Source organism: Salminus brasiliensis, chromosome 8 (assembly GCF_030463535.1).
Source record: "Salminus brasiliensis chromosome 8, fSalBra1.hap2, whole genome shotgun sequence".
Taxonomy (NCBI): domain Eukaryota; kingdom Metazoa; phylum Chordata; class Actinopteri; order Characiformes; family Bryconidae; genus Salminus; species Salminus brasiliensis.
Genome location: NC_132885.1, coordinates 16,749,084 through 16,775,199, shown reverse-complemented (window position 1 = coordinate 16,775,199; position 26,116 = coordinate 16,749,084). Strand labels below are relative to the sequence as shown.

At 38.7% G+C, this 26,116-nt stretch overlaps 1 protein-coding gene across 3 annotated transcripts in view; it reads left to right on the top strand.

Moving 5' to 3' along the window:
* The window catches only part of rapgef4a (Rap guanine nucleotide exchange factor 4a), a 56,546-nt gene that overhangs the window by 14,889 nt on the left and 15,541 nt on the right, over positions 1–26,116 (top strand). For 2 of the 3 annotated variants that reach the window (XM_072685840.1, XM_072685838.1), the window contains 9 exons: positions 13,927–13,999; positions 15,414–15,478; positions 19,970–20,076; positions 20,371–20,492; positions 21,234–21,417; positions 21,799–21,883; positions 22,737–22,797; positions 23,002–23,078; positions 23,314–23,460. In XM_072685840.1, coding sequence (XP_072541941.1) covers positions 13,927–13,999; positions 15,414–15,478; positions 19,970–20,076; positions 20,371–20,492; positions 21,234–21,417; positions 21,799–21,883; positions 22,737–22,797; positions 23,002–23,078; positions 23,314–23,460 — 921 coding nt within the window. Of the gene's footprint in view, positions 1–1,338; positions 1,682–13,926; positions 14,000–15,413; positions 15,479–19,969; positions 20,077–20,370; positions 20,493–21,233; positions 21,418–21,798; positions 21,884–22,736; positions 22,798–23,001; positions 23,079–23,313; positions 23,461–26,116 lie in introns of those variants that run through there. The other variant, XM_072685841.1, reaches the window with a different exon arrangement.

Here is a 26,116-nt window from a genome sequence, read left to right as displayed (position 1 = left end):
ACTTGACTAATTATAAGGTTGCTGCTTTGTCATTGCTGACATTTTTGTCTTGTAAGCGCCGGGCGTCGTTGCTAGGTTACTTCTTGCTTTGGTCAGAGTGCCATTATTGTGCAACGTAGCTCTCATAGAATTTCTCTCAGCCAATCACATTGGGGGGTCGGAACCAACTGTAGTATAATTGTCAATCAATTGCTCAGCCCTAACGACGTCCATGTTTTTTACAGTCATTAGAAAATGACTCCCGCTACTAATATTACCATTATTAACAGTAATCACTACTCTCATTCTTACTCTCATTCTTACTCTAACCTTTACTGCTATGACTATATTAAGTTATACTACACCATGATTATTATATCAGGATTAAGAATATGTTGCGTACCTGAGTAGTACAACTGTGTAGGTGGTTCAGTGATTTTTATCAATAAATTATATTAATAAAGTTCAGACCAGAGGAGGGTGAATCTTGGCTCCTCCCAAGGTTTCTTCCTCCAGCTCTGAGGGAGTTTTTCCTTGCCACTGTCATCTTTGGTTTGCTCACTGGGGGTCTTCAGTTTTCATGTCCTCTTATGTTGTTGATTTCTTGTTACACTTCTCTTTTTACTGATTTCTGAATGTCTACAGCTGCTTTGTGTCAACACTAGTTATGATATACAAATAAGTTATGTTATGATATACAAAGGCATTTGATTTGATTTGTATGAGCAGGTATGCACCTAGAAATACCAGAAATCGGCATGAGCTCACAATTCCCATATCGGTGCATCCCAAATAAACACAGCCTCACATCAGCTTTCAGAATCTTGTTCTCAGATGAATTAATCATAAATCTGCCCTGTAGAACACTCACATCTGTATGTTCAGCCTGAACAGCAGCCTATTGATGTAAATTATTGAGAGAGGGCTCTTACCTGATTCAGCATGGAGGTCAGCTGTTACGCATGATGCGTGTCTGTTGTGTTTGTGTTTTGTGAATGCGCTGGGTCATCCTTAATGTTAAAGGCCTGGTCCTTTTTACATCATTGAGTGAAATTCGATGTAGATTGACTAAAGTTATGGGGTTAAATTTCAAGTTTCAGTAAACCTGAAAAGATGAAGATCACAAACATCAACAGTGCAGCACCACAACCCCAAATCTATTAATAAAATGTCCCAATTTAACACTGTCTAAAGAGTGTGTGTGTGTATATATGAGTGATGTTGGGAGGAGGAGGGGTGGATAGTGGGCTGGACCAGCAGCTGACCCCTCCCTGAGAGTGTGGAGTGGTTGCTAGGCGATTAGAGTACTCCAATCATCATCATGCTCTGATGGGTACTCACTCTCTCTGAGCTGAGCAGGACCACGCTACACACATTCACATGCACGCATGCAAACACTCACACACACACACACACACAAAGGCACGCTGCAGTCTGCTAGTACTCATTAGGACCTCGTAGCGCCATCTCGCACTCGCACTCACACGCACACCCACAAGCATTAGTCTGACACACATCCACTCTCAGGAGCTTCCTCAGACAAACACACACGCTTCGGTGCAGGGATAGGCACAGGTTCAGCAGTGTGTGATAGAGACTAGTAGCAGGGAGGAGTGCAGAGAGAGACCGAGAGTAAAAGAGAGGGAGGGAGAAACACACTGACTGCTTAAACCCCCCCCTCATGGGTCCTAATCTACTGTAGGTAAGTTTTTTACTCTCTCTCACTCTCTCTGTCTGTCTCTCTCTTTCTCTGCCTCTCTAGGTCTCTCTTTCCCGGGGTTGTCTGAGGTGACTATGCTTAGTCACTGTAGCTGATTGTGAACTGATCGTTTCGAATTTGAGCCTGTTTCAGTCTTGATCAGTGCATATCATGAAGAGCTTGCCTGAACTGCAAGTTGACCCACAGTGTGTGTGTGTGTGTGTGTGTATATATATATATATATATATATATATATATATATATATATATATATATATATATATATTTGAACCAGACTATACAATATGTATCACAGTACAGGGGTTATTGGTCAATATTTTGCAATGTATTGTGGTACTGTAAGCAAGATAATATTTTGCTTTTCTCTTTTTTATCAAATTATAAGAAACTGTATAGTATTAAAACACAATGATGCATCTGAGGAAAAGAAGAGTTTAGCTTTTATGCAGTCAGAACAGTGGGATCCGAAGACAGAGTACAACACAGCGATCTAGCTGTCAGGGTTAAACACAACACAAAAAGAACCACTGTCTGCCCAAATCTTTGCATGCATTTACTAAAAATTCATACTGTGTTTTTGAGAATCAGTACAGTATTGCAACACATAATATCACAAAACTTTAATATATATATTGATTTTTTAACACCCATAATATATGCATACGTGTGGAAAGAGAACAAGAACAGCTGAAGAGAGAAGGATAATAAATTCTGAAAATCAAGGTTGGCAATTGTGTGTGTGTGTGTGTGTGTGTGTGTACGTTCCCTTTACTACCTACATAACCTACATGTGGGGGAGAGAGAACAGGAGACAGTGAGACAGTGAGAGAGTGAAAGAGCGAGTGAGAGTGTGTGTATTATGTAATCTGGGTGAATAATTCAGTCGACTAAAGTGCAGTGGAGCACAGTGATGAGATGTGTATGTATACAGGAGCCAGATGTCATCCAGCATGGGTCAAGGGAGAGTGGTGAGTGTGTGTGTCTGTATGTGTGTGTGTATGTTTAAAAGAGAGAGTGACATTTGCAGGTAGAGTTTTTTTTTTAAATTTTTTATACATGTTTTGACCAAGACCTAGACTTTCTTAAGGTAGTCTGTAATTACAACTCCTCCCAAATCAATTCACTAGCGATAAAACGATGCACATATTCTGAGTTTCAATTTGGGACTTTTATGTGTTCAACATATCTTTGGCTGCAGCAGCCCTTTAACTTCTTGACCTCTGTTCGTAGGCTTATGGCGAGTTCACGCTACATGATTTTAGCCCTGATTTTCCGCTTACCGTCAGGTTTTGGAAGTCACTGAGAAAAACATCAGCTCGGAGGCAAATCGTTTTTTGCTCAAAAATCTTCTTTCGATCGCTATATTCAAAGATGTGACCTGTCTGAGTAAAAATAAAATACCTAGCATGTTAAAATATCTGGACCTGTCAGTGAGTCGAAATCCTGTAGTGTGAAAAGTGTCACGACCAGGTTATGACTGGCAGTGAGTGCGGTGTCACGCTTCAGCCAATGAGAACGCAAGGAGAGATGAAAGCCGAAGAAAAAGCAAAAGGACTCCCTAAATCCAGCCTTATCATGCATCTACGTGTGTGTGTGTGGTAAAGGGGCATAATATAGTTTCTATCGGAACACAATGGCATTCACTCAACTGTAATACCTACGTTTTAATTGCAAAAATGCGTATTTATTTACCTCAAACTCCCTCTGCAGAACAGACAATCCACTCCTTCATCCGTACTCTTTTCTCTCTTTTTTATTTATTTATTTTTTATTTAACTGCTCGCTTCTTGTGGACATTTCACATCATTACTTTACAGAATAAAAAATATATAATCGTGATTTAGTGACAAAACAAGAGCAGACAGACTCGTTTGTGATTTTTCCTGAAACGGTAGTGTAATGTGTTGTTGAACAGTCGTTTAGTGTGCAAAGCACAAATACTTAAACATTCGTGATTACAAGAGATTGAGTTGTGTAGTTTAAATGACTCAAGAAGAAGAGTAGTGTGTCAATACCATTAGACTTCAGTTCTTCACCTTTATAACGGACTACTCCCATAAATAACGTCAGTTTCATAGACCCCAAAATAGAACCCTGTGGGACAATGCTAAATATAATTTCCATATAATTCCTTTTAGTTTCTGCATTAATGGCAGGGTTTGTAACAGAATATTAACCTAGGGGTCAAGAGTGAACAACTACCATTAAGCAGGAAAAGACAGAAAATATGCCACAGCTTCATTTTTCAGCTTTTTAATGCAGCATTAAAACAATCATACTCTTACAACCCGAATTAGTTTAATATGTACATGAAGGTATGAGTTTATTATTATTGTCATATATCTCCAAATATCTCCAAAATGGCAACTTTACAGAAGAAGGAAAAAAAATCTTTAACTTTCAAAGAAGTCAGTGTAGAAGGATGGATTTTGGAGTACTAGCTCGTTCATCATGAAATATTTACATTTTTATGCCAAAAAGTGAAAAAAAGATGAAATAAGTAGATCATTTGGTTTTAGGGATTTTTGACATTTTATGGATGCACATATGTTTTATTATCATCGCAGTTGTGTTTCCTTCTTGAACAGTATGTTGAACAATGTGTTTCCTTCTTGAACAATAACATATTAAAAATTAAACATTTGAATATTTGACAAATAAACAACTTTTTTAATTTTATTTCTGAGTCAAATCGACAGCCCTCCCCTCAGAGAATCCTTCAGCATGGACCTTATTAACACAGACAATGACAATCACCTAAAATACCTTGAGGCAGGGGCAAGGACCAATCAGAGTGGACAGGCTTGTTTACAGCTGTCTGACCAACACGGTGGAGAAGATCTTCAAATGTGAGTTAAAAATGCACCCCACCCTGTGCTGGGGTCACAGGTGTGTGTCCTGAGTGGGTTATTCATGCGGGATGGATTGGCATGCTGAGTGCAGGTGTTAAAGACTGTTTCTCACTCTGTGAAAAGTGACGGCACTGTGTGGGACCTGGAAGGTTCCTTTGCAGTGCTGGAGCACAGAGAGGGCTCGGGTTGTCATGGAGACGCCGAACTCCTGTTCTTAAATTTTATGTTTCCTCATCTGCCGTGTCTCCTATTCCAGCAGATTCAGTCCGCCAGAGTAGCCATTTGAGAAAGAATCAACCCACGGCCCTTTACTAATGCTTCTATTCTACCACATTTAGTGTGACCTTTTTCACATGTAGTAAATTTAACCACCAGTTTACTTTTACAGTTATATTTTTGTACATATCTGTGTTTTTCATGACAGAATGTCCTAGTGTTCATGTAACAGCCAGTCATTCTTCTGCTTTGCTTTGAGCCCCAACATTTGGTGTTCTTCTCCCTGGAGGAATCAGCACATCACTCTAGCAGCAACCAATATCAAGATAACCCATTTAAGTGACACTGAATGATGACCTCCTAAGCCACTGGTATTGAGGGGATTACAAACTTTGTAAGCAGAAACAAACAGAGAGCAAATAACATCATTTTCGGAGAAACTGCCCCTTCTGATTTACTAATGAGCCTTTTAGATCCAGAAGATTAATCTTTGTCAGAAATCAATTTGTTGTCATATAAAATTACTTACACGCAGTTTAATGTCTGGCCTGTGGCTAACTGTCATCTAAAGAGACAAATATGTCTTCCTCTGAATTCAGTTACTGTATACTGACACTAGTATTGATTTCTTTACAGTGGTTGTGCAGATAGTTTACAGTGCAGCAGCTCTGGCATCAACATTGCAACAACGAATGCAGAATAGAAAAGTAGAAGCCTTCGTGTGATTGGTTGATGTGCTGCAGAAATGCATAATGGTGCCAAAGAAAGCATTTATTGAGTATTTTAAGCTGTTCATTGGTGTAAAAATATTGAGTATGTGGGTTTGGTTGGGGCTGAAAAAGCTCAGGTGTGGTTTGAAAGGCGTTTTTACAACCCTGTTTTACAACCCTGTTATTTTGTCTCAGAATAAAAACACTCATTGGATCTTCCTGTGTAACATAATATAACATAACCTATGTTTATGTTTATTTTTAGCACTGTAATAAAGTTTTTGTAATTATTCCTGAGTCTAACCAGATGCCAGATAACCAGTGTTGCTGTCCTCTCTGTAAAAGTGTGCAGTTAGCTAGCTAAAGAGATTATAGTTCTACCAGAAAGACTCCTGAAGCAAGTGTAAGATTTAACAAAGTTTTTTAATTGTAAGTTAAAGTCTTTGGTGCAGGTCCTGTCGTCGGCCCATGGATTGAAGCATCTCAGGTGGGTTTGTCAGTAGCGTACTTTTTAAGACAGGTGGAAGCTGATGATTGGTTGGAGTAATAGGTGACGTAGCACTACAGCCTCATGACAGAACGTAAAGTAAAGCTTTCATTCAGGTTAACTTTAAGCCTACTACTGGCCTAGCTCTCACTGCTTCTGATGTATGGTAAGCTGGCCTGAGGTAATTCTGTTTGTTTTTCGGGGAAGTGAAAAGATGGTAAAAAGAAATTTCATCCAGCACAGATACCCATTTACTTCTTCAGCTTTACCTTTGTTTTGCACCTTTGAGCTCCCTTTCTGGCAGATTATTTTTTAGATTTAAGATTGTTCTGTGTTCCAAACTCACAGTATTTCGCTTTGCCAAGATAAATGCAGTTTTCCTTTCTAGAGCCCCTTTAAATTTTACTCTAAATGCTTGTTAAAGGGTTTCGTTACCCTTAAACATCTTGTTAAGAGTGTATAACATGGCTTTAAAGTAGAGTTCGCAAAAGTTCATTGTTGCATAAAAGATGACTTTAATAATTTAGTAATACTTTAGTATTATGTCTATTATTAGATGCTTTGGCAAACAGTTCACTACTCTAAATATAAAAACGTACACAGGCTGGCATGTATTTAAATGTGTGGAATTAGACAAGAAAATATAAATTCTGTGTTTCCAGTAAAAATGTGTTGTTGCCAATATCGTTTGGTACCGAACACCGAGATACAACATTTGTTCTCCAAATAAAAATTCTGGTATTGTGACGACCCCAATCTGATGGTTTCTTATATTCCAGACTGTTTTGAAGGGAGAGCTTACAATGCACACTGATTCAAATCACACCACTATTGTTCCACTGTAGTGCTTTAGATCCGCTGAAAATGAACCCTAATCACTGCAACTCTGCCTGAATTGAATCACACGTTAAATGTGTTCTGCACACTTAGCTTGTAGATCTTTGCAGTCCTTCAGTCCTCTCTGGGATTATTGACACTCCAGAAACTGCAGGGAGACTGTACATTACGTAAGAAAGCCGTGGCCCTCACACCCTGTAAGCATTTACGCCTATAATGAACGGTTGATTACTTCACTGATCAAATCAGACTTGTGCCACTGAACAGAAGCAGAGAGTGCCACATCCCATCTCAACATAGTGCATGTCATAATTCATGATTTGAGTATGTGTGTGTGTGTATTATAAATAAATACTGTCATGTATAAACCTCATATATCCATTGTTGCTTTTTTTCATCTTTTGACATAAAATTGTAAATTGTTTTATGCGTTGTACCAAACTTTCATGATGAACCAATTGAAAAAATTTCATTGACTTCTATTAAAGGTTTTTTCCTTCTCCTGTAAAGTTGCCATGTTGGAGTTTTTATGTATGACAGTGATGCTGCAAAAGTTTGGGCACCCCTGGTCTGATGACATGTTTTGTTGATTGGTTTAGGTGAAAATATGTGAACAAACTGTCTACAAGAGACTGAAATTATATATATATATATATATATATATATATATATATATATATATATATATATATATATATATATATATATGTGTGTGTATATTTCTCAAATCTATTAGAGAATTTATGTTCTCTGTGGGCAAAACAAAACATTTACATTTCATATAGAAAATACAAGATTTTCTGAGTTAAAATAAATAAATAAATAATTTAAAAGATGATTGAATGTGTTAAATCCAGAAGACAATTTTCCTTTTTTTGCTATCATGAGTTTTTTTTTCTTTTTACTCTGGCTGCACCCCTGTTACTAATCTAAACTCATTACTGCTCTAAACTGAAGGATGTTCGTTTAAATTGACAGCACCACTTACTCAGCGTGACATAATTATAATAACCTACTATGAGTGAAACCTGGGTGAGTGTGTATGAGTGTGTGTGTGTGTGTGTGTGTGTATGTGGGTAATGGTATGCTTACAGCCCACTGTCATATCTCCGTTAGTCATTGGTCTCTTCTGAAACCTCAAGGGGTTCTGGGTGATTTATCATGTAGCAGCTCTTGTTTGGACAGGAGTGAAATCATTAGTGTCTGTGAGGCTCCATCGACTTGCTGCATCAGCCATGTTCAAACCAGGAGCCCCGCTGGGACGATCCTGCATTTAGAAAGTTCTGCAGGATCATAGAAGTATTGTCTGAACTGTACAGATCTTTTGAATGTATTATGGATTTATTTGTTGGGGACATTGCACGTCCCCAAGTTGCTTATAGGAAACCTATTATTATTAAAATTGAAAGGATCCGTAGCGTAATCATCATGGTCAGTCATGGTCTTTTAATCATGAATGTCATGCGTGTCATTTTAATTTTGTGACACTTTAATACATATTTTTATGCAATATATTTTTTATATGTTCTTGAAAAATTAACAGAAAAACATTAAGAGCTGCTTTTCTGGACAAAGATTAAGATTAGTTATAGACTATATTTTCTATTCAATGTTCAGTTTCCCTTTACAATGCTGCATAGTCTAGATTCATTTTCAGTCTGAGAAACTAAATTAAGGTTTAATAAAGTATGCTCTTATGTTGTTCTTAAAATGAGATTTTTTAATATAAATAATGTTATTTTAGGAAATATTTGACACATCTGATTTTATATTGATTCACATTATGTCACAATTTCATATTGATTGGATCAATAGAAATGTTCCACAATGATTTGGAATAATATCTTTTTACACTGACTTCCACTGAAAGCTAAGATACTTGACATTTTGGAGATACAAGCTTTTAATGTTACTATACTAAAACGTGCAAACTGCAAACGTGTTTATGAGCTGATTCATTCGTCCATTCGAGAGGCTGAACAATAATGGCTGAATAAGTGCTGAGGTAAATGGACTAATGGATGGTAGCATTATTACATTTAATCTACAGCTGCTGGGATTCATTTCCTCTACTGAAATATAAAACTATTCACAGCCATGAGGTCAGAGGAACCGCCTGATCCAGCCTTTATTTTTACAGTTATTGCTTGGATGTGCATTTTGTTACTGTCTCGCTAAAACCTCTCCAAAATTGCAGCTTTACAAGAGAAGGAAAAAATCCTTAACTTTCAGTGGAAGTCAATAAGAAAAGACTTTGTTTCAGTTCATTTCTGTTGGTATATTAATTATGAAATTTAGATGCAACAATGACAAACTGCCAGAATTTTAGTTTTAAGCCACAATGGAAAAAAATGATGTCAAAAAGTGAAAAACACCTACAATTTGGACCTGCATTAACCAAATGCAATATATCAGTGTAATTTACTGTATAATAAATTATATCTATTGCATACTTTTAATTTATCATTATGTCATTACACAATTGCATTTCAATATTGCATCTGTATACTTTTTCAGTTTTCTCCTCATCATTGCACAGCCCCCCCCCAACTTGTGCTACTAACACATCTGATTTCAGAAGCCAGTTTTATGATCTCGCTTTGATCGTGTATCAGAACTCAGCTTGTAAGACTCACATTTACATACATTCACTCTCTGTGTCTCGATTAGAGCTCTGCTCCCCGAGGGAGAGGAACATAAAGCCTGCTGTAACATCCCAGGTGTCTGCGCTGACTAATGGACCCAGCGGTGCATTTCATTACCCACCATGCCTATTAATCCTTCCTGCTAAAACTCTGGAATGGCTGGTTGAAGAGAGCAGATATATTCACACATGTCTGATCTGTTCCTCTGAGCGCTTCTGATCATGATTGCTGCTGAAAGGCTGCAGTATATACTCTGAAATGCTAATGAATCCTGGTGCCGAGAGGCGCAGCTGAATACATGGACCAGGCCAGGGTGGCAAATGGTACTTTGAATTTACATGATTCAAATGTGCCAATCAGTTGCACATGAATTAGAACATCACATTAAAACAGTTGCCGTCTTTAAGTGTGTTTCCTGGGCTGGAATTTTGTTGAATTACATAAAAATTGTGATTGCCTTTTGACACATTTGAGTCATGTAAATTTGCAGTGCCGTTTTTGTATTCAGTGTGGTGAACATTGAACATTTGACTATGATTCAGGACCTGGATCTTGTAGGACTGGCTTAAATGATTTGAATACTCAAATACTAAACCACTCGTATGGATCCCTGATTATGAGGTCTGTTTATCACTGTTTAAAGCAAAATATTATATCATAAATCAGGAGAAAATGGAACAAGTAAGTTCTGGTGACCTATAATGGTCGACCCAGAGTCAGTTTCTGTAACTTCTGCACCATTAGGGATGTGTTTTTTGATGCATCAGTAGAATTTAAGCTGATTATCCCGCCACTTTAGAAGCTGAATGATTGGCTCCCACAGGTGGGACTGTTTTTGTGAACAGGTTAATGATAGTCATGATAAGTTATAAAAATCATACTATACACATTGATATTTTGATATTATATGATAAATATGTTGATATTTTTCACAGATTTAATATGGGGGAAAAATGTAAACAAAAAGAAAGATTGTTTTGTTTTGGACAGAATTTCAGTTGTTGAAAACTGTCATTCATTTAAAGAAGCTGAGCCTGAGCTTAATCACTCATCAGCTGCAGAGAGATAGCGTCAGGATAGATAGTCATCAGTCTCGAGTGAGATTTATGTTCAATTACATAATTGAGGTTATTTCACTCCTGTTGTAATTTAGTATTGGAATATTATTTGTAAAAGTATAAATAGTAAGTATGTAACTTTGTTTGGGATGAAAAAGTATCAGTCTTGGTTCTACAGTCCTATTTACAACCCTGTTATTTTGCCTTAGAATACAGTTCTCTGTTCTGGTTTTCAGGGCTGTATTTTTGTAGAAAACTTAAAAAAAAAAAGTTAACAAAAAAAGAAATCATATAAAACACATCTTAAAGGTCTCTGAGTGGTCCAGTTTACTTAGTTACTGCCACTATGACCCGAGGATCGCTGGTTCAAATCCTGTATCATGCTGCCTAACATCAGTAGCCGGAATCTGAGAGAGCACAATTGGCCTTGCTCTCTCCGCATGGGTAGAGGGCTTGCTCCCTCTACACATCACTTTAGTGCATCTGCTAGCCAATGCATTAGAGCTGCCCGGTGACGTTGCATTGGCGGCAGTTCGAAAAGAGACGGTAGCTGGTTGTGCATGTGTCGGAGGAGCTGTGTAGTGAAAGGCGGAGAGTTCTAATGAGTGGGTTGGGTAATTGACTGTTTATAATTGTGTAACAATTTAAATTCATAAATTATCAAACGAGGTTAATTATTACATGTAAATATGACCATTTTTGGAGTGTTATTGAGAATGAATATTTGAGTATTTCTTTGGAAACACCATCAAGCATTTGTAGTCTGGGAAAGGCAATGTTGGGTCAGCGCCAGCATCTTGACATCCATGTCCTAGAAAATGGCCTGTTATGTAATGTGGAAGCCAAGCTTTGCAATTCTGGCTTAGAGAAAATCTACAGAGAAACTGAAGTTCAGGTGAATGCACTCTAAAGCTGCCTCATTAGGATTCCTTTTCTCTTCCTTGTACTCCTCACTGTATTTTACCACAGCTGTCAAACATAGTTGACTCTTGTCAAGTCAACTCCATGTGACATCTTTGTACGGTGGTGTTGTGCAGTATTCCGCCCCATTCCTGAAACCTTTGTGTAGTAAGCTCATGAGCGTAAAGAGTATTACATCACCACTCTGCTGCTACTGACTCCAGCTGTAAGCCACTGATAGCTGCATTGTCATTGTATTTTCGAACCGTTGAGCCATCTGCCAGTCCCTTTCATCTGTACATTTGAATAGGCTCTGATATGCAGCCACACGTGCCATATCGTGAAGTACTTTATATACAGACGTTGATGACAAAAACATGCCGAATTCGCTGCGAACTTGTGTACACACTTTAGCGTTGTTTCATGTTGCTGTTGGTGTGTGTGTGTATCAGTCTTTGATATATGGGCTTTGTTGTGCTGTCTAATCCTGTCAGATTCTCAGACAGTCCGGATTAGGAGGATTACTAGCCGTCAGGAACTACAGTACTTCACTACATTCTCCCAGTGCATCATCTCAATCTGCTCATGTTTTACTCCTGTAAGCCTCAGACCAGCGACTACCAACAGCCAAGCGCACCATACACCCACACAGTGTCTGCCTGAGGACAAGACCAGTGCTAGGAACCAGGCACCATGCACCCACACACTGCCTGTGAAAATGTAGCCTTAACAATAGACTACTCTGTGGGGATCCCGGTCTAGCTAGTCTCTGTTAAAGTATAGAATTGCACTTTACAGAAGTGGAAACTAAACAAATGTCAACTGGCTAAGGTAGTGTTTACAAGTGCAAAGGGGTTCAAGTTGGATTCCCAAGCAGTATGTAAAGCACATTATCTAACAGATCTTTATTTTGTTTGTGTCACAAATGAAATTTTTAGCAATCATGAGTTTATAGTCATAGTTTCTTTATATTATATATCATAGAATATAGTATATTTTATTTTCCACTCTGATGAAATTGATGATGATAAAGTTGCTGTATATGATTTGTAAAAATCAGCCAGTGTTTCTAGCTCTCTGGTCTGTCTGGTGTTTGTTCTCAAGCCCGGCTCTGTAAACGGGAAACAAAGAAAGTTGCTTGGGTCGAGCCACACAACACTATTCTAGCCAGTCAACAACAAGGGGTGTTCATGCTTGTGCACAAGGACGGGGGAAAGAGGAGGGACAGGGGAGACTGTGTATCTGGCACTTGCTAGCTAGCGATGTGTTGAACTACAGGCCGAGAAAACGCAAAAAAGGAAAAGCTCTGACAAACTAAAGCTGAACAAAATGATCTTATATCAGGCAAGAGAAAAGACACCTGTAAGGTACTGGGTGACGTACTGGAGAGACCACCTGCTTGATAGTTTTACAGAAGGTCAGTATTGTTTTGTCTCGTATACAAATGTTTGTTATAGATGTGCACAACTGGTTTGCATAACAGCAGCAATGTAATGCTAACCTAGCTAAAGCTAACTAATTGCCATGACTTCGATCTCTCTAATGTTATATCATGGTAATTGATTGTACAACGTTTGCGAAGTGTTTTATGGCCACAAAGTTCTAAAAATATTTTGTTGTTATTTGGATTCATGAAAATGTGAAATGCTATGCTGGGTAACATTAGTTGGACGAGGGGTGGGTGGAGGGGCGGCGTTTCTTTTGCTGTTTCGTCTAGCACCTTTAATACGATAACAAGGCTTGACTGATCTGAATTCATTCATTCTTAATGTTCTAGTGAACTCACTCCAATTCCACCAAAGTGTGGGTAGGGGAAAATAAGGGGAAAACAACAAAGACTTGGTACAAGACATTTGGTACGATGAAGTTAAAAGCGGTGGGAACTGTTCAGGAACAATATTCAGGACCTAAAGGGTAAAGAAGTAGGCTTGGGATCAGAAGGCTGCTGGTTCAGGTAGCTGATTCAAACTGGCAGTGCTGGCAGAAGGGTGCAGGGATAGAAGGAACCAGTCTGGGTATATGTGCTTACTACCCATATTCACTACTGTGTGTATTCACTGCTCCAATTCTGCGTCAATTCCACCTAAGTGAGCTACTAAAGTAATACGTTAAAAAACAAGGACTTGGTTATAGACACTAGGTTTGATTAGGTCGGAGCGGTGGAACTGACACTGACAGGTTAGAGGAGCAGGCTTGGAACCAGAAAAGAACATTTTCTTCTGTATAACTATCGCTTTTTCTGGTACCTCTGCATCTCCGCTGGGCACGACTCTTATGTAACTCTGTATGTGTGTGTGTGAGCATGTGCACTAAATGTGTGTTTGCACATGCTAATCACTGTATGAAGCCCCTTGATGACATTTTGAACCAGAAGTAAATGTGTTTCAGCCACTTGCATAGAGACTTGTTATGAAAGCCTGGCTGTGCAGTCATGGCCAACTATTCTTTACTCTTCAGGGTGAGGATGATGTTCAGCCTTGAATAGTCTGATCTATTGATGTTGTGTGTTGTTCTCTCCTCAGAAGTATCGTCAGTGCATGGCTGGTCTCCTGGCCCCTCCTTATGGTGTTATGGAGAGTGGGCCCAGTGCTGACCGTGAGTCGATTTTCTCTTTTCTACAGCCTTAGTACAAACTATAGCTTTGCTAATTACTAATTCACCCTGATAAAGTGATATGATTTTGTATCTCACGCATACCTCCGAGATATACTGGGGGAACAGGGCAAAAGTATTATTTCTAAGCCTAAATTTGATCTCACATTTACAGTGTCATCTGTAATCTTTGGAACAAACATATTGTTTTTATTATTTGCCTCTGCACAGTTTTTTTAATTTGCAATTCCCATGTCATTAAATTGCACATTCTCATAAAAGGTATTTTTATTTTTGTGCATTTTAGTGTTACCATGTAGAAATCACCCATTTCAGGCCACCACAATATCTGGGCTTCACATGTTTGTTGTGATTGCTTCAGTAATTTAAGCCGCAGTCTTCTTTTGCTATTTGTCAGTATATACCAGAGGTATCAATAAAAGCCAAAGATAACTTTATAAGGCTGGCAGTATCTTAACCATAGGTTTACCAAAATCAACTGTTTGGAATGTTTTTAAGAAAAAAGAGAAATATCTAGTGAGCCTAGTAACCATAAAGGGACTGGTAGGCAAAGACAGAACTCTATACCTTTTTCCTTTTATCCTGGGCCTGTATGGCTGCTATTGGTACTGGCTCACTCATCTTTGTTGATGTAACTGCTGAAGCAAAATTCATTCTGAGTAGCATAGAAACATCATATTAGCTCAAATTCAGTGAAATGCCTTCAAACCCATTGGACAACAAGACATGCACATAAAGACAAATATCCCAAACAATTCTTCAGGCAATACTGGGTTTTTTCCACAGCTAAAAACTTTACTAGTTGTTCTGTATATTGTGTACATGGGAGCATATTTTCAGACTGAGTACTAAGATGATCAGAGTTAAAGGGCAAAGATGGTGTGGCTAGGTTTTTTCAATGCACTATTTTAAAACTAGAATAATTTTAGCGGAGTCTTTCAAAGTCGTAAAGAGCCTGTCTGGGCTGAGAGAAGGAGGATGTGCTTTGGATAAGATTAGAGTATCACTGGACCGGATGCCCTAAATGGGCTGTTTGTCCTGAAGGAGTAGAGCTTACTGCTGTAACCTTAAGTGATGACCAAGCTTCTCTGCCTGACCTCCCTCAGGACCTGCCTGCACAGATTACACACACCCTTACACATCCTTAGCCAGCCTCACAATGAACTCCCAGTTGCCTCTTTTCTCTCACACTGCATTTAAGAGCTGTCCTTTACTCTTCTGATGTAATGATGTATTATTTAGACTGCTGCACTAGACAGGTTGTGATGACAAGAGAGACGGATGTGTGTGGATGAGTGTGTGTGAGAATCAGTGTGTAAATGCTGAATTCTGTTCTTTTACAGAGAGGATACTGATGACCACTGATGTTTAAAATCCTTTTTCCTGTTGTCCATAGGAATGCCTGACAAAGAGAACCTGAGTAACAACTCTTTGGGATCAGTGTCTAAGCATTTGAACAAGGTATGAGCAAACTTTTACAATGGATAATTCCCTTGCTTTTAAGTTATATGTTTATAGTAATGCATTCCTAAAATGCCTTCTTAAATATTCAGTTCAATGGAACACTGACAAATGATATGAAAATGAATATGATATTAATGAATAAAATGTTAAAATGACTTGAAAACAGTCAGTTTACATTACATAATGATCTCCTTGAACTGATTTTAATAATATTAATATTCTCTATTCATTCTCATTCATTCAATTTAAAGCATCACTTCTTTCCCTATCAGATTTCTGCAGCATGTAGTGTTTTGGGAAGCTACACTTGCAGGGTGGCCTGTTTTTTTTCCCCTCCTATTCCTGTAATTGACGCATATCCAGCCTCCTGCCTGCGTGGATAATTGTGTAACAACATCCTTTCCATTCTACAGGCTTCTCGAAATAATGCAAGAATGCAACGTTTATTCAAAGTTTTGTCTAAATATAAACACAACAGTCGTGGCATGTGTGTGTGAGTCCATCACATTTCCTGCTCCTCCTTGGCTGCTGGTCATTTCCTTGCCCTTCTAAGATAACCTCTCACACCCCTGTAAATTTACTATTTTCATTAAGGTTCATTTGGGTAGTCAGAATATACTGCCCAAAAAATGTTAGTCAAGTTTGTTGACATTAGTGGATCTTGATGCTTGCGTGACATTGTTTAAAGGAACATTATGTAGAAATTGTACCTTAAAATAACAAATTGATAACAAAGCATTTTGATGCACCACTGACATGTTAGCATTTGTGCTTCTGTCCTTCCCCCATTTTGGTCCACAAAAGGCAGAATACAACTATAGCAACAACTTCTCAGCAAACTCAAAATAATTATATATTTATCATCTGTTTACAAGCACAAAAATGAATTATATAGAATGAAAGTTTAGAATCTACACTTTTGACAAAGTTCCTGAACGTCAAGTATTTTGGCCCCCCCAATCCTATACGAGTGTTTTAATGCTGACTATCCACTAATACCAATTCAGTCCGATCCGAACTTAGATAAGATGTGCTAATACACTAGTAAACACCAGTAGAATCACACTTTTTAGACGGTTTATTTAATCTGACTGATTTACTTTGTCTGGTAGCAACTTAAATGACTGTTTTAAATTCTATAGTGTTTAATATTGGACTGACCTACCTGACCATTCAGCTCCCAGTTCCTTTAGAACATTGGTTGTAATTAGGTTATAAATGTGCCACTCAGTTTAGAACCAAAGAAAGGAGTGTGGTTCTCTCTCTGATAGACCAGATCAGTTTCACTATATTTTGCTTTCTAACCTGGTGTACTTTAAAAGTAAAGACAGGATGGGAGGAATGTTATATCTTCCCAAATGAAAATAATGAAAAGAATATATCTTTGTCGTTGAACAACTACAACCAGCAGCCTGAACAAAAACAGGCAAAAAAACACAAACATTTTATGGCAGAGTGAAGAGTTAGAATTAGACATAAAGACATATGAAATGTAGAAAATGTAACTGCAGCACTATTTAATGGAGAGTTAGAATTAGAAGACAACTCTGTCTAGAGTAATTTTCTAATCAAGGAGAACTTCGTCTGCAGCAGCTGAGGATCATATCTATTAATGCCACCTAGAGGACACTCTGCTACAGCAAACCCAAGGATCAGAAGTGGATCAGAAGCTTAAAGCTGATTTACGAACCAATAAAAATATCACTGGGTCCGATCACAGCGATTACATAGTGTTTTTGTAATCGGTGGCAATAACAATGACTTCTAAAGGTTGAGACCTAGTCCTAGTTTAAATGTACAGTACTTGATAAATCAAGAATGAGCTACGGTCAGCACAGAGGGCAAATGCAACCCCCACTTTCTCTCACTAAGCTTGCATATAACACACACACATACATCATCTAACCCCACTGTGGTTGAGCTCCTGTGAGACTACATTTCATAATATAGTCTTCATTCATCCTAGCATGAGTAATGCTGCGTATGAGGGAGCCATCCTGTGCTACATTTCCTTTGTACAGTTGAATCTCCCTACTTCTGTGATGGTTCGAGTCATGTCTCGTGCTGTAGACAATTACCCACAAACAGAGCAATTGGCGACTTTAACCTGATGCACAACCAGATTAGACCATTTTCCTCAGCTGGTGGGTGGGGTTTGCATAGGAAACTAAATGAAGGCAGTATGAAGTGCAGCGTCCGCAAGTATCCTGTGAATAAACATCAGCTTGACCAATAGATTTTTGTTTGCCTCGTGCAACCAGAAAGTCGTTAATGGTGAACCCTGATGTTTCTGTGTTAATTTGTGATACTATTAAAGGTAATATTAAAGGTTACGCAGCTGTCACATTAAACATTGTTTAACATTCATCACTCTAGACATTTGTTACTTGTCTGTTCCCATTCAGAATGCAGCACTGACATATTGTTATGTTGTAATGGATGTATGGAGGGATTTTATAGTGTAATGCATAATTGAAAGAGTGGGTGTGGGTGTTAAAAATGCAGTCTGCTGGAGTGTGAACTGGGCATGACTGTAGGGCAGAACAGTCTCTCCTCAGCTTCCAGAGAAACAGAAGGAGAGCAGCTCCTGCAGCCATGCCTGCTGTTCAGCACACACACACACACACACACACACTGATATGCCTCTGTCCACCATTACACTGCAAAACTGAACTGCTATGTGTGTACACATTGCTGACTTCACTCAGATTGTTAGGAAAAAGACCATGTAAAAAGAAACAATTTACCTGCACTTGAATTTACTGCACAAATGCATCACTTCCATTTAAAGGGGCCTTGTGCAACTTTTTAACTGTATTCTTTCCCACTTTTGATGCTTTTATGGTGTTATTTACCAAGAAGAACAGTTGATATTTCCAGTGGGATCTTTTTTTTGTGGAAAATACAAAATAGGAGAAGGTGCAATGGCATGTAAATGGTTTGATCTTCACAATATCACAAAAACAGTAATAGGACATTTTAAAGCTTTAACAGTGTTTCCATACTACATCAAATTTAGATCATTTTTTGTGGCTGTCAAAAAAAAATGTGTTTCCATTGTATCTCCACGTGACAAAACATTTCATGAGTGTCACACTAATAGAAATGCTCCAAAATGATGTGGAATAAAATTACTTTACATTGCCTTCCATTGAAGGTTCTTCCTTTTCCTGTAAAGTTGCCTTTTTGGAGATATATATTTTGAGTGCCAATGAAGATATGTCTAGTATAGGTAATGCTTAGCCCCTTAAAACCCCAGCCTTATTACACCCTAATGCTTATTATGAAATAACTACATTGAAGACACTACATTATTCCTACATTTTAAAAGGGTGTACATGTTTGGATCTGCCAGCTGGCCATCTGAGGGCTAAGATATGCATATAATTTATCTTATTTGCAAAACTAAGATGTAGTAAACTTGCTACTGAGTTATTCAAATAAATGGACAAAACAGAACAAAAGTAGGTGTTCATATATCTTATACATGATTCTTTTTCTGCAGATAATAGCTTCTTCTGTGTCTTTTAGAGACATGGAAATGGAGACAGTGATTCACTGATCTATTGCTTTCTCTTTCTGAAAAACAACTGATAATAAATAGATAAATGTTGGTTTTAAGTGTTTAGTTCCCATAATACGCTTTTCATTGTTTACAAGACATGGATTAGAAAGACATCATGACTTCTAGTGCCTTAAGAACTCCAGTATCACGTTTAACACAGATTAACAGTGAGTGAACTTAACTGGATTATGAAAGCTTATTGAATAATCCATTAAATGAAATTTAAGATTGCTAAGATTTAGTTTGGCCTTTATGTTTTAGAGCTGTTTATCAGAACTTGAAGATTCATCCATCACTAATCTGTAATTAATGTCAGTGGACGGAGACTTGTGGAGTGACAGATTGTCATGAAGTGTTCTTAATCTTTAAAGGACAGAGATGTTTTTTTGTGAGGAGTGAAGTACAATTGCTCTGGAAGAAGCACCCTTAGCATTACTCAGCAGCAGTTAGTGATGTGTTTGGACGATTGTGATGACTGTGCACTTTCTCAGGTTTCCAATGCAGTTCTTTTGGCTACAAAGGGACGAAAACCTCATTGATTATTGATGCGTTCTTCCGATGGCATTCTCTGAGCGAGTGGCTATGCTGTTAAAGCAACCTAAACAGAGAGTTTGTGAAACCAGAGTGACATTTGAAATGTTAAAACAATTACGACATCACAGCGAAATATCCTCATTTTTCTGTCTCACGCTCCATCTCATTCACTTTTCTGTTGTTTCATCTCATCTCCATGTTGCACGCATCAGTCTGTTTCTACATTTTGTTTTTCAGAGACCTTTTATTGAAAACATTGCCAAACTCCACCCCAAACCCATAATACAGGTACTAAATCCATCCCATCAGCAGATTGACAGCTGTGTGAGCCAACCACAGCAGTGGAGCTCGCAGCGCCCTGTTCTGATGCAGATGTTTGTATGTTGTAGGTGCCATCGGAGAAGATTTTGCGAGCAGGCAAAGTGCTGAGGAGTGCCATCCTCTGTCAAGCACCTCACATGATCCGAGACAGGAAGTACCACCTTAAGACTTACAGGTGAGTGTCTGAGGAGTATGGAAATATCTATGCTGTAAAAGCGAGCATTCACATGAATATAAAATAAATAAATAATAATTAATAATAAATAAATACCTAGGACTAACATGATTGTAGTATGACTGGTTTACAGACATGTGTATACATTTGAATCAGATAAATTTAATGGATCACTGTTTTCAGTGGAAGTGAATAAGACTTGGCTTTCCATTGAAGCACAATGCTATAGTTTGTGTCAATGGAAAGTGTTATGTATGTGTGTTTGTGTGTGTGTGTGTGTGTGTGTGAGTGTAGAAGGTGCTGTGTAGGCACAGAGCTGGTTGACTGGCACATGCAGCAGAGTTCCTGTGTGCACTCGCGGGTTCAGGCTGTGGGGATGTGGCAGGTCCTGCTGGAGGAGGGAGTGCTCAACCACGGTCAGTTATGCTGTCTTTGACTGTCATGCAATATACATCATGCGACTGTACAGTAGGGGTGGGAATTTCTAGGCACCTTGCGAGTCGATTTGATTATGATTCAGAGGGCTGCGGTGCAATTTATTTATTTGTTTTAATCGATTATCTTATTTTTCCAGGATTTGCTACTTGGTATTTTTAAACTAAAGCGTTTGTAATGATCCACAATGACTTTACTTCTAATATCTTTTATTAATGAAACAAATGGAAGGGATGTGGCGAGTCCGCTGGAAGGTCTGCAGTGGGGCTGCAGTGGAAAAACGTAGTAATACTTCTTACCCTCCCCAGTAGCCTCGACACAGTGGGCAAGTTGAGCATGTAAAGTCACCAGTTGGGAGATACATATGATATAGATTTAAACACCATCACATCTAGTTACACTTTCTCTCATTATAGTCAGATTGCTCTGTGTGCGAGTGAGCTGTGCCAGTGGAACTGAGCTGATGTTCCACTTCATGAATAAAGCAAGCATCGTTTAAAGGCTTTGTCTCTCCGTTGGCACACACTGCAGTCCAGATGTAGCACGGCTCGCTCGTTACACCTGATGAGTTCTGACAGGACATCTATTCCCAGTCACTCTGGACCAGAGTAACAAATACAACCAGGGCAGCACACACTGTGGTGCTGTCATGTACGTGTGACTGTGTGTGTTTGTCTCTGAATGTTTTTAAGAGTGCTGTTCTGTTCTGTGTTGTGCTGCAGTTGACCAGGAGCTAAACTTCCAGGATAAGTATCTGTTCTACCGCTTCCTGGACGATGAGCAGGAGGACGCGCCGCTCCCCAGCGAGGACGAGAAGAAAGAGAGCAGTGAAGAACTGCAGGATACACTCCTCCTCCTGTCACAGATGGGCCCTGATGCTCACATGCGCATGATCCTTCGAAAACAGTACGCTCTCGCCCCAGAAACACGAGCGACCTCTGAGGCTGTATCATCATTATATTACCCTCAAGGGCACAGCTATGAATAGAGCTGCTTCGAAATGTAACTGATTTATATTATATGGGTCTGGCTTCAAGCTTGGGTCTTCTTTAAGGAGAGCTGAACAGACTAATCAAGGAACATAAAACACTGACGGAAAGGGCATTTTAAGATCATCAAGGAAGGGGTCCGTATACTGCAGCCTAATGTCTTCAACTTTATTTGAGACTTCCCTGCCATTGACCGTATTTTCTGATCATCCATTTACAGTTTGGGATATTTCTTTCTGTCTGTGTTTTACTCTTGCCCTAACTCTTTAATTCTCTCTCTCTCTCTCTCTCTTTGTAGGCCTGGCCAGAGGACAGTAGATGATTTAGAGATTATTTATGAGGAGCTGCTGCATATAAAAGCCTTATCACATCTCTCTACGACAGTATGTGCAGACTCTGCAATCTTAAATGACCTTAATGTATCTGCGGTCTTCCCAGAGTGGGATGCTTATACAGTGTAACCTTCATCAGGAGCATTTGTTCAGACTGCCCTGTATCAAAGTTTGAAAGTCACCAATTCATAAGAACAAGATCTGCTGAACTTACTTGTGCTTAAAATTAGAATCCAGGTTGGAAACCCACACTGCAAAAAATGATCATTTGTTCAGTCAACAACACATATTGATTTGAGCCAACCCAGAAACATTAGTAAATGAACTGCAGCTGAAATTGCTTTAATTTATTGTATTGTTTACTGTTTATTCCTACCTGCGGGTAGAACTTCCCCTATCGCATGATGTCCCCAGACTAGGAGGCTTTTGATAATGGAGTGCTAAGCCCTTTCTGGGACAACATACAATCTCTATACATGATAATCAGGCAGTTAGACTGTTGTGCCACCTAGAGCTGTGAAATTACACTACATGAGATTTCAGGTCTGAGTAAATGTACCATGCCATTCCTTCTTGGACACAGATGTGCACATGGTCTCACAGCTTTAAAGTGGCATGACTATCTAAACTGCCTGCTTGCCAAGAGATCAGTAGCACAACCTTCATGGTCAGGAGGTTGACAATAGGAAGGCTTCCCCACATGATAGGAGGGGTCCTAACACAGACAAAAGTATTAATGTTTTAATGTAGCACATTAACTCATGTGTTTGAGGCTCAAATGTATTGTTGACCAAACTGAGATATGCGATATAACCAAACTAGAAGATGTGAGTTAGGTGAACTTTTGACTAAAGAATTCTGTGATGTGTTATGTATTGTAAATGCGTGTGTCTTCTTTCCTCAGGTAAAAAGGGAGTTAGCAGGCGTCCTCATTTTTGAGTCTCATGCGAAAGCTGGAACAGTGTGTAAGTGCGGTATCTAAATATAACTTGATTGATTTCACATATCGGTACTTCTAAACTTTTTCCTGCATACCTAGAATACCATAATAAACAACACTAGATTAATATTAAACACATTCAGCGTACTACTCAAAGATAAGCTGCCTAATATGTGGTTCTGGGAGGTTCTTTGTTGTAATCCTTGCTGTGTTTTTCTCTCATCGTCAGTGTTTAATCAGGGAGAGGAGGGCACCTCATGGTACATCATCCTAAAGGGCTCAGTTAATGTGGTCATCTATGGAAAGGTGGGATCAGTTACTGTTACAAGGCTTTCCTATTCAAGTGACAAATTAAGCCTCTAATCCGTTTTAAAGCTTGCCGGCTAATCACATTACAGCCATTTATTACGATTGGCTTTGTGTAAGTGTGTGTGTGTGTGTGTGTGTGTAGTAACTAAATTGAAGTTTTAGAGAGTGTGTTTGCTCTGAGTGGGCATGCCATGGCTAGAGTTGGAGAGTAAAAATGATGTGTTTATTGCAGGGTGTGGTTTGCACTCTCCACGAGGGTGATGATTTTGGAAAGCTGGCTCTGGTGAATGATGCCCCGCGTGCAGCCTCCATAGTCCTGCGAGAGGACAACTGCCATTTCCTGAGGGTGGATAAAGAGGACTTTAACAGGATCCTCAGGGTGAGGGGTTAACTGTGTTAGCATGCCTGTATTTTCCACTGGTTTGGCTGAGTTGATCAGCTGTTTCATGGTATTTTTGCCACATTAACATAATGAATGCTTCATTGGTTCCTTTATTTTTGTACTTTTGGGTTATTATTTGTGGGTGTGTCTTTTTCTTTATCTCTCTCTCAGCTGTAATCTCTATCTCAGTGAGTAATCTGCCTGCTTGCTGACTCTTAACACAGGAAAACCTCTCGCTAGTTGCTTAGACAATGGGTGCCTTGGCTCAGGAAACCAAAGCAATGTCTGACTGGACACTCTGTTTGTGTGTGTGTTTATATATATGTGTGTGTATGTGTATGGGGAGGTTTTGTCCTGAAAATACAGAACCTAAGTATATTTGGTAATTGAAGAGTTTGCTGTAAACCTTGTTTATATTGTCCCTGTCATGCAAAAACCTAGTATCTTCAAAATGCCAACTTTACAGAAAAACTTCCTACCTTTGGTTTTTATTTATCATGCAATATTTACATAGTGTAAATAATAATTAGTTTTCATTTTTATTAAAAATATATGTATATATGTATTTTAAAGTACTTCAGAAAGTAAAAAAATGGCAAAAATGGAGATACATGTTTTTGCAAGACAGTACTGTTGTGCTTGTAGTTGATGGACAGTATCTATACTAACTGGAAATACTGCAGCTTTTCCTATCTGAGCATTTTGGCTATGTTCATATTACCTGCCTGAATGTGACAAAGATCTGATTTTCAGGGCTGTGGGGAATCCAGTCTGATCTTTTCAATTCAGATATGAGTCACATTCATGTGGTGCTTTATTGGAGACAAATCTGATTCTAATACCTCTAGTAAGGAACATCTAAGAGCAATTTCGAACAAATGATCTTGACAGCAGTTTCTGCTGCCACTTTGAATAGCTGACCCTAAAAAGGCATTTTATTCCTTACATAGTGACTCCATGGGTCATGAAAATACTACACCCACATATGCTCAATTGAAACTAATGACAGAGCCATGGGTTTGAGCTGCTGCTGGACTCTCTTTTGATTGGCCAGAGTCTCCCTCTGCTGGTGACTTTACACCATTGCAACAATACATTTGTATCACTCTTAACCAGGGTTCTTCTGTGGCCAGCACAGTGGTGATTTAATTGCTCAAACACACCTGATTCATCAGTCAGCTGCTATGTTTAGTAGGTGTGTTTCATTGGGGAAATCACTAAACCAGGTTTGACACCAGCTCACAAGAGCTAGAATTGAAGAACCCTCATTTAAACATATAGGAATTGTGTACATGGGAAAATATTGTAGTCAGTTGGCCAAGATGTGGTTGGTGTCTGATGCTTGCTTATTTAGTTCTTGAGTGGCGCTAACACTAAGAAACATTATTGCAAAAAATAATTCTTGGTAAAAACAGATTACCTATACAGGAAGCAGATACGTACCCAACTGGTTGACTTGCTCAGTTAGGGTCATTCAATGCATGAACTAACAAGTATTACAAAACACTCACTGTAACACAATAGAACTAGATTATAATAATGTTACTGTGCTCAATAAAACATGGGCAGCCTCATGTTGTGTTTGTGAGAGTAAATGTGTTGTTTAATAGCTACCTACATATATAGATAGCTGTAGCTACAGCCATTCAATTTACAGTGTTCCTCAGTGAGCTGCATCTATGAAGACTATGGCAAAAATAATGAGTACTAGTAGATCATGTGTTATTATGTAAAGAGGAAATGGAGCTGACGGTAAAACCACATACAATTCAGTCTAGCAAGGAAAAAGGAGATGATCTTTTGCAGTTTTTATACTGAGCTAACATTAGTGTCCAATTCTGTTTTCCCTAACTGGGCAACTCAACCAAGCAGTCACACATGCTTTTTGGAAAATACAGGAATGCATTTCTTTGTCATTTTTCTGCCATTCAACAAAAATCAAAGCTTTACCTGTAGCTCAAAATAAATGTCTGAAGAGCTGCGTTATGCCAACACAGACAACGAAATCCATTTTTGACATTCTCACCCAGTGAACATAATGAGCAGACTGAAGACCCACCTCTTCCGAGAGTACTTGGACGATTAGAGTACTATAGTCACCTTATTGTCTTGTGTTTAGTAATGTCTAAGCTTAGAGGTATCCTTTGATTTATTGGTCTATTCTAACTAGCTAAGGCTTTTCTTGGGTAAATAGCAAAGCACTTTGTAAGTCGCTCTGGATAAGAGTGTCTGCTAAATGCCATAAATGTAAATGTAAATGTAATTAGCATTCCACACTCTATTCCATACCAGGGATAATGTCAAACAGATGAAGATGGTTTTTGCCAAGTTTTTAATACAGAAATTTGATCATCAATATAAGGTTGACCATGCAGTTGCAATGCAGCAAACTGCAGACACCAAACATGTCTTGGCTGACTGATTTCACATAGAGTGGCTGACTATAACAGGCTAGATACCAGCCAGTGTTTCTGCTAGGTCTTTATATTACATCTAGATATTAGATGGTACCTCTTTGAGGAGCTGTAAGGATAATGTGATTTTTCTAATAGTTTCCTATAAATCTCAGTATTGCACTTCACTTCTGTGCTCAGTACATGGTCTACACAGTGCAGTGCTAACTGTAGGAGTGTGTGTTGTATTGTTCTCAGCT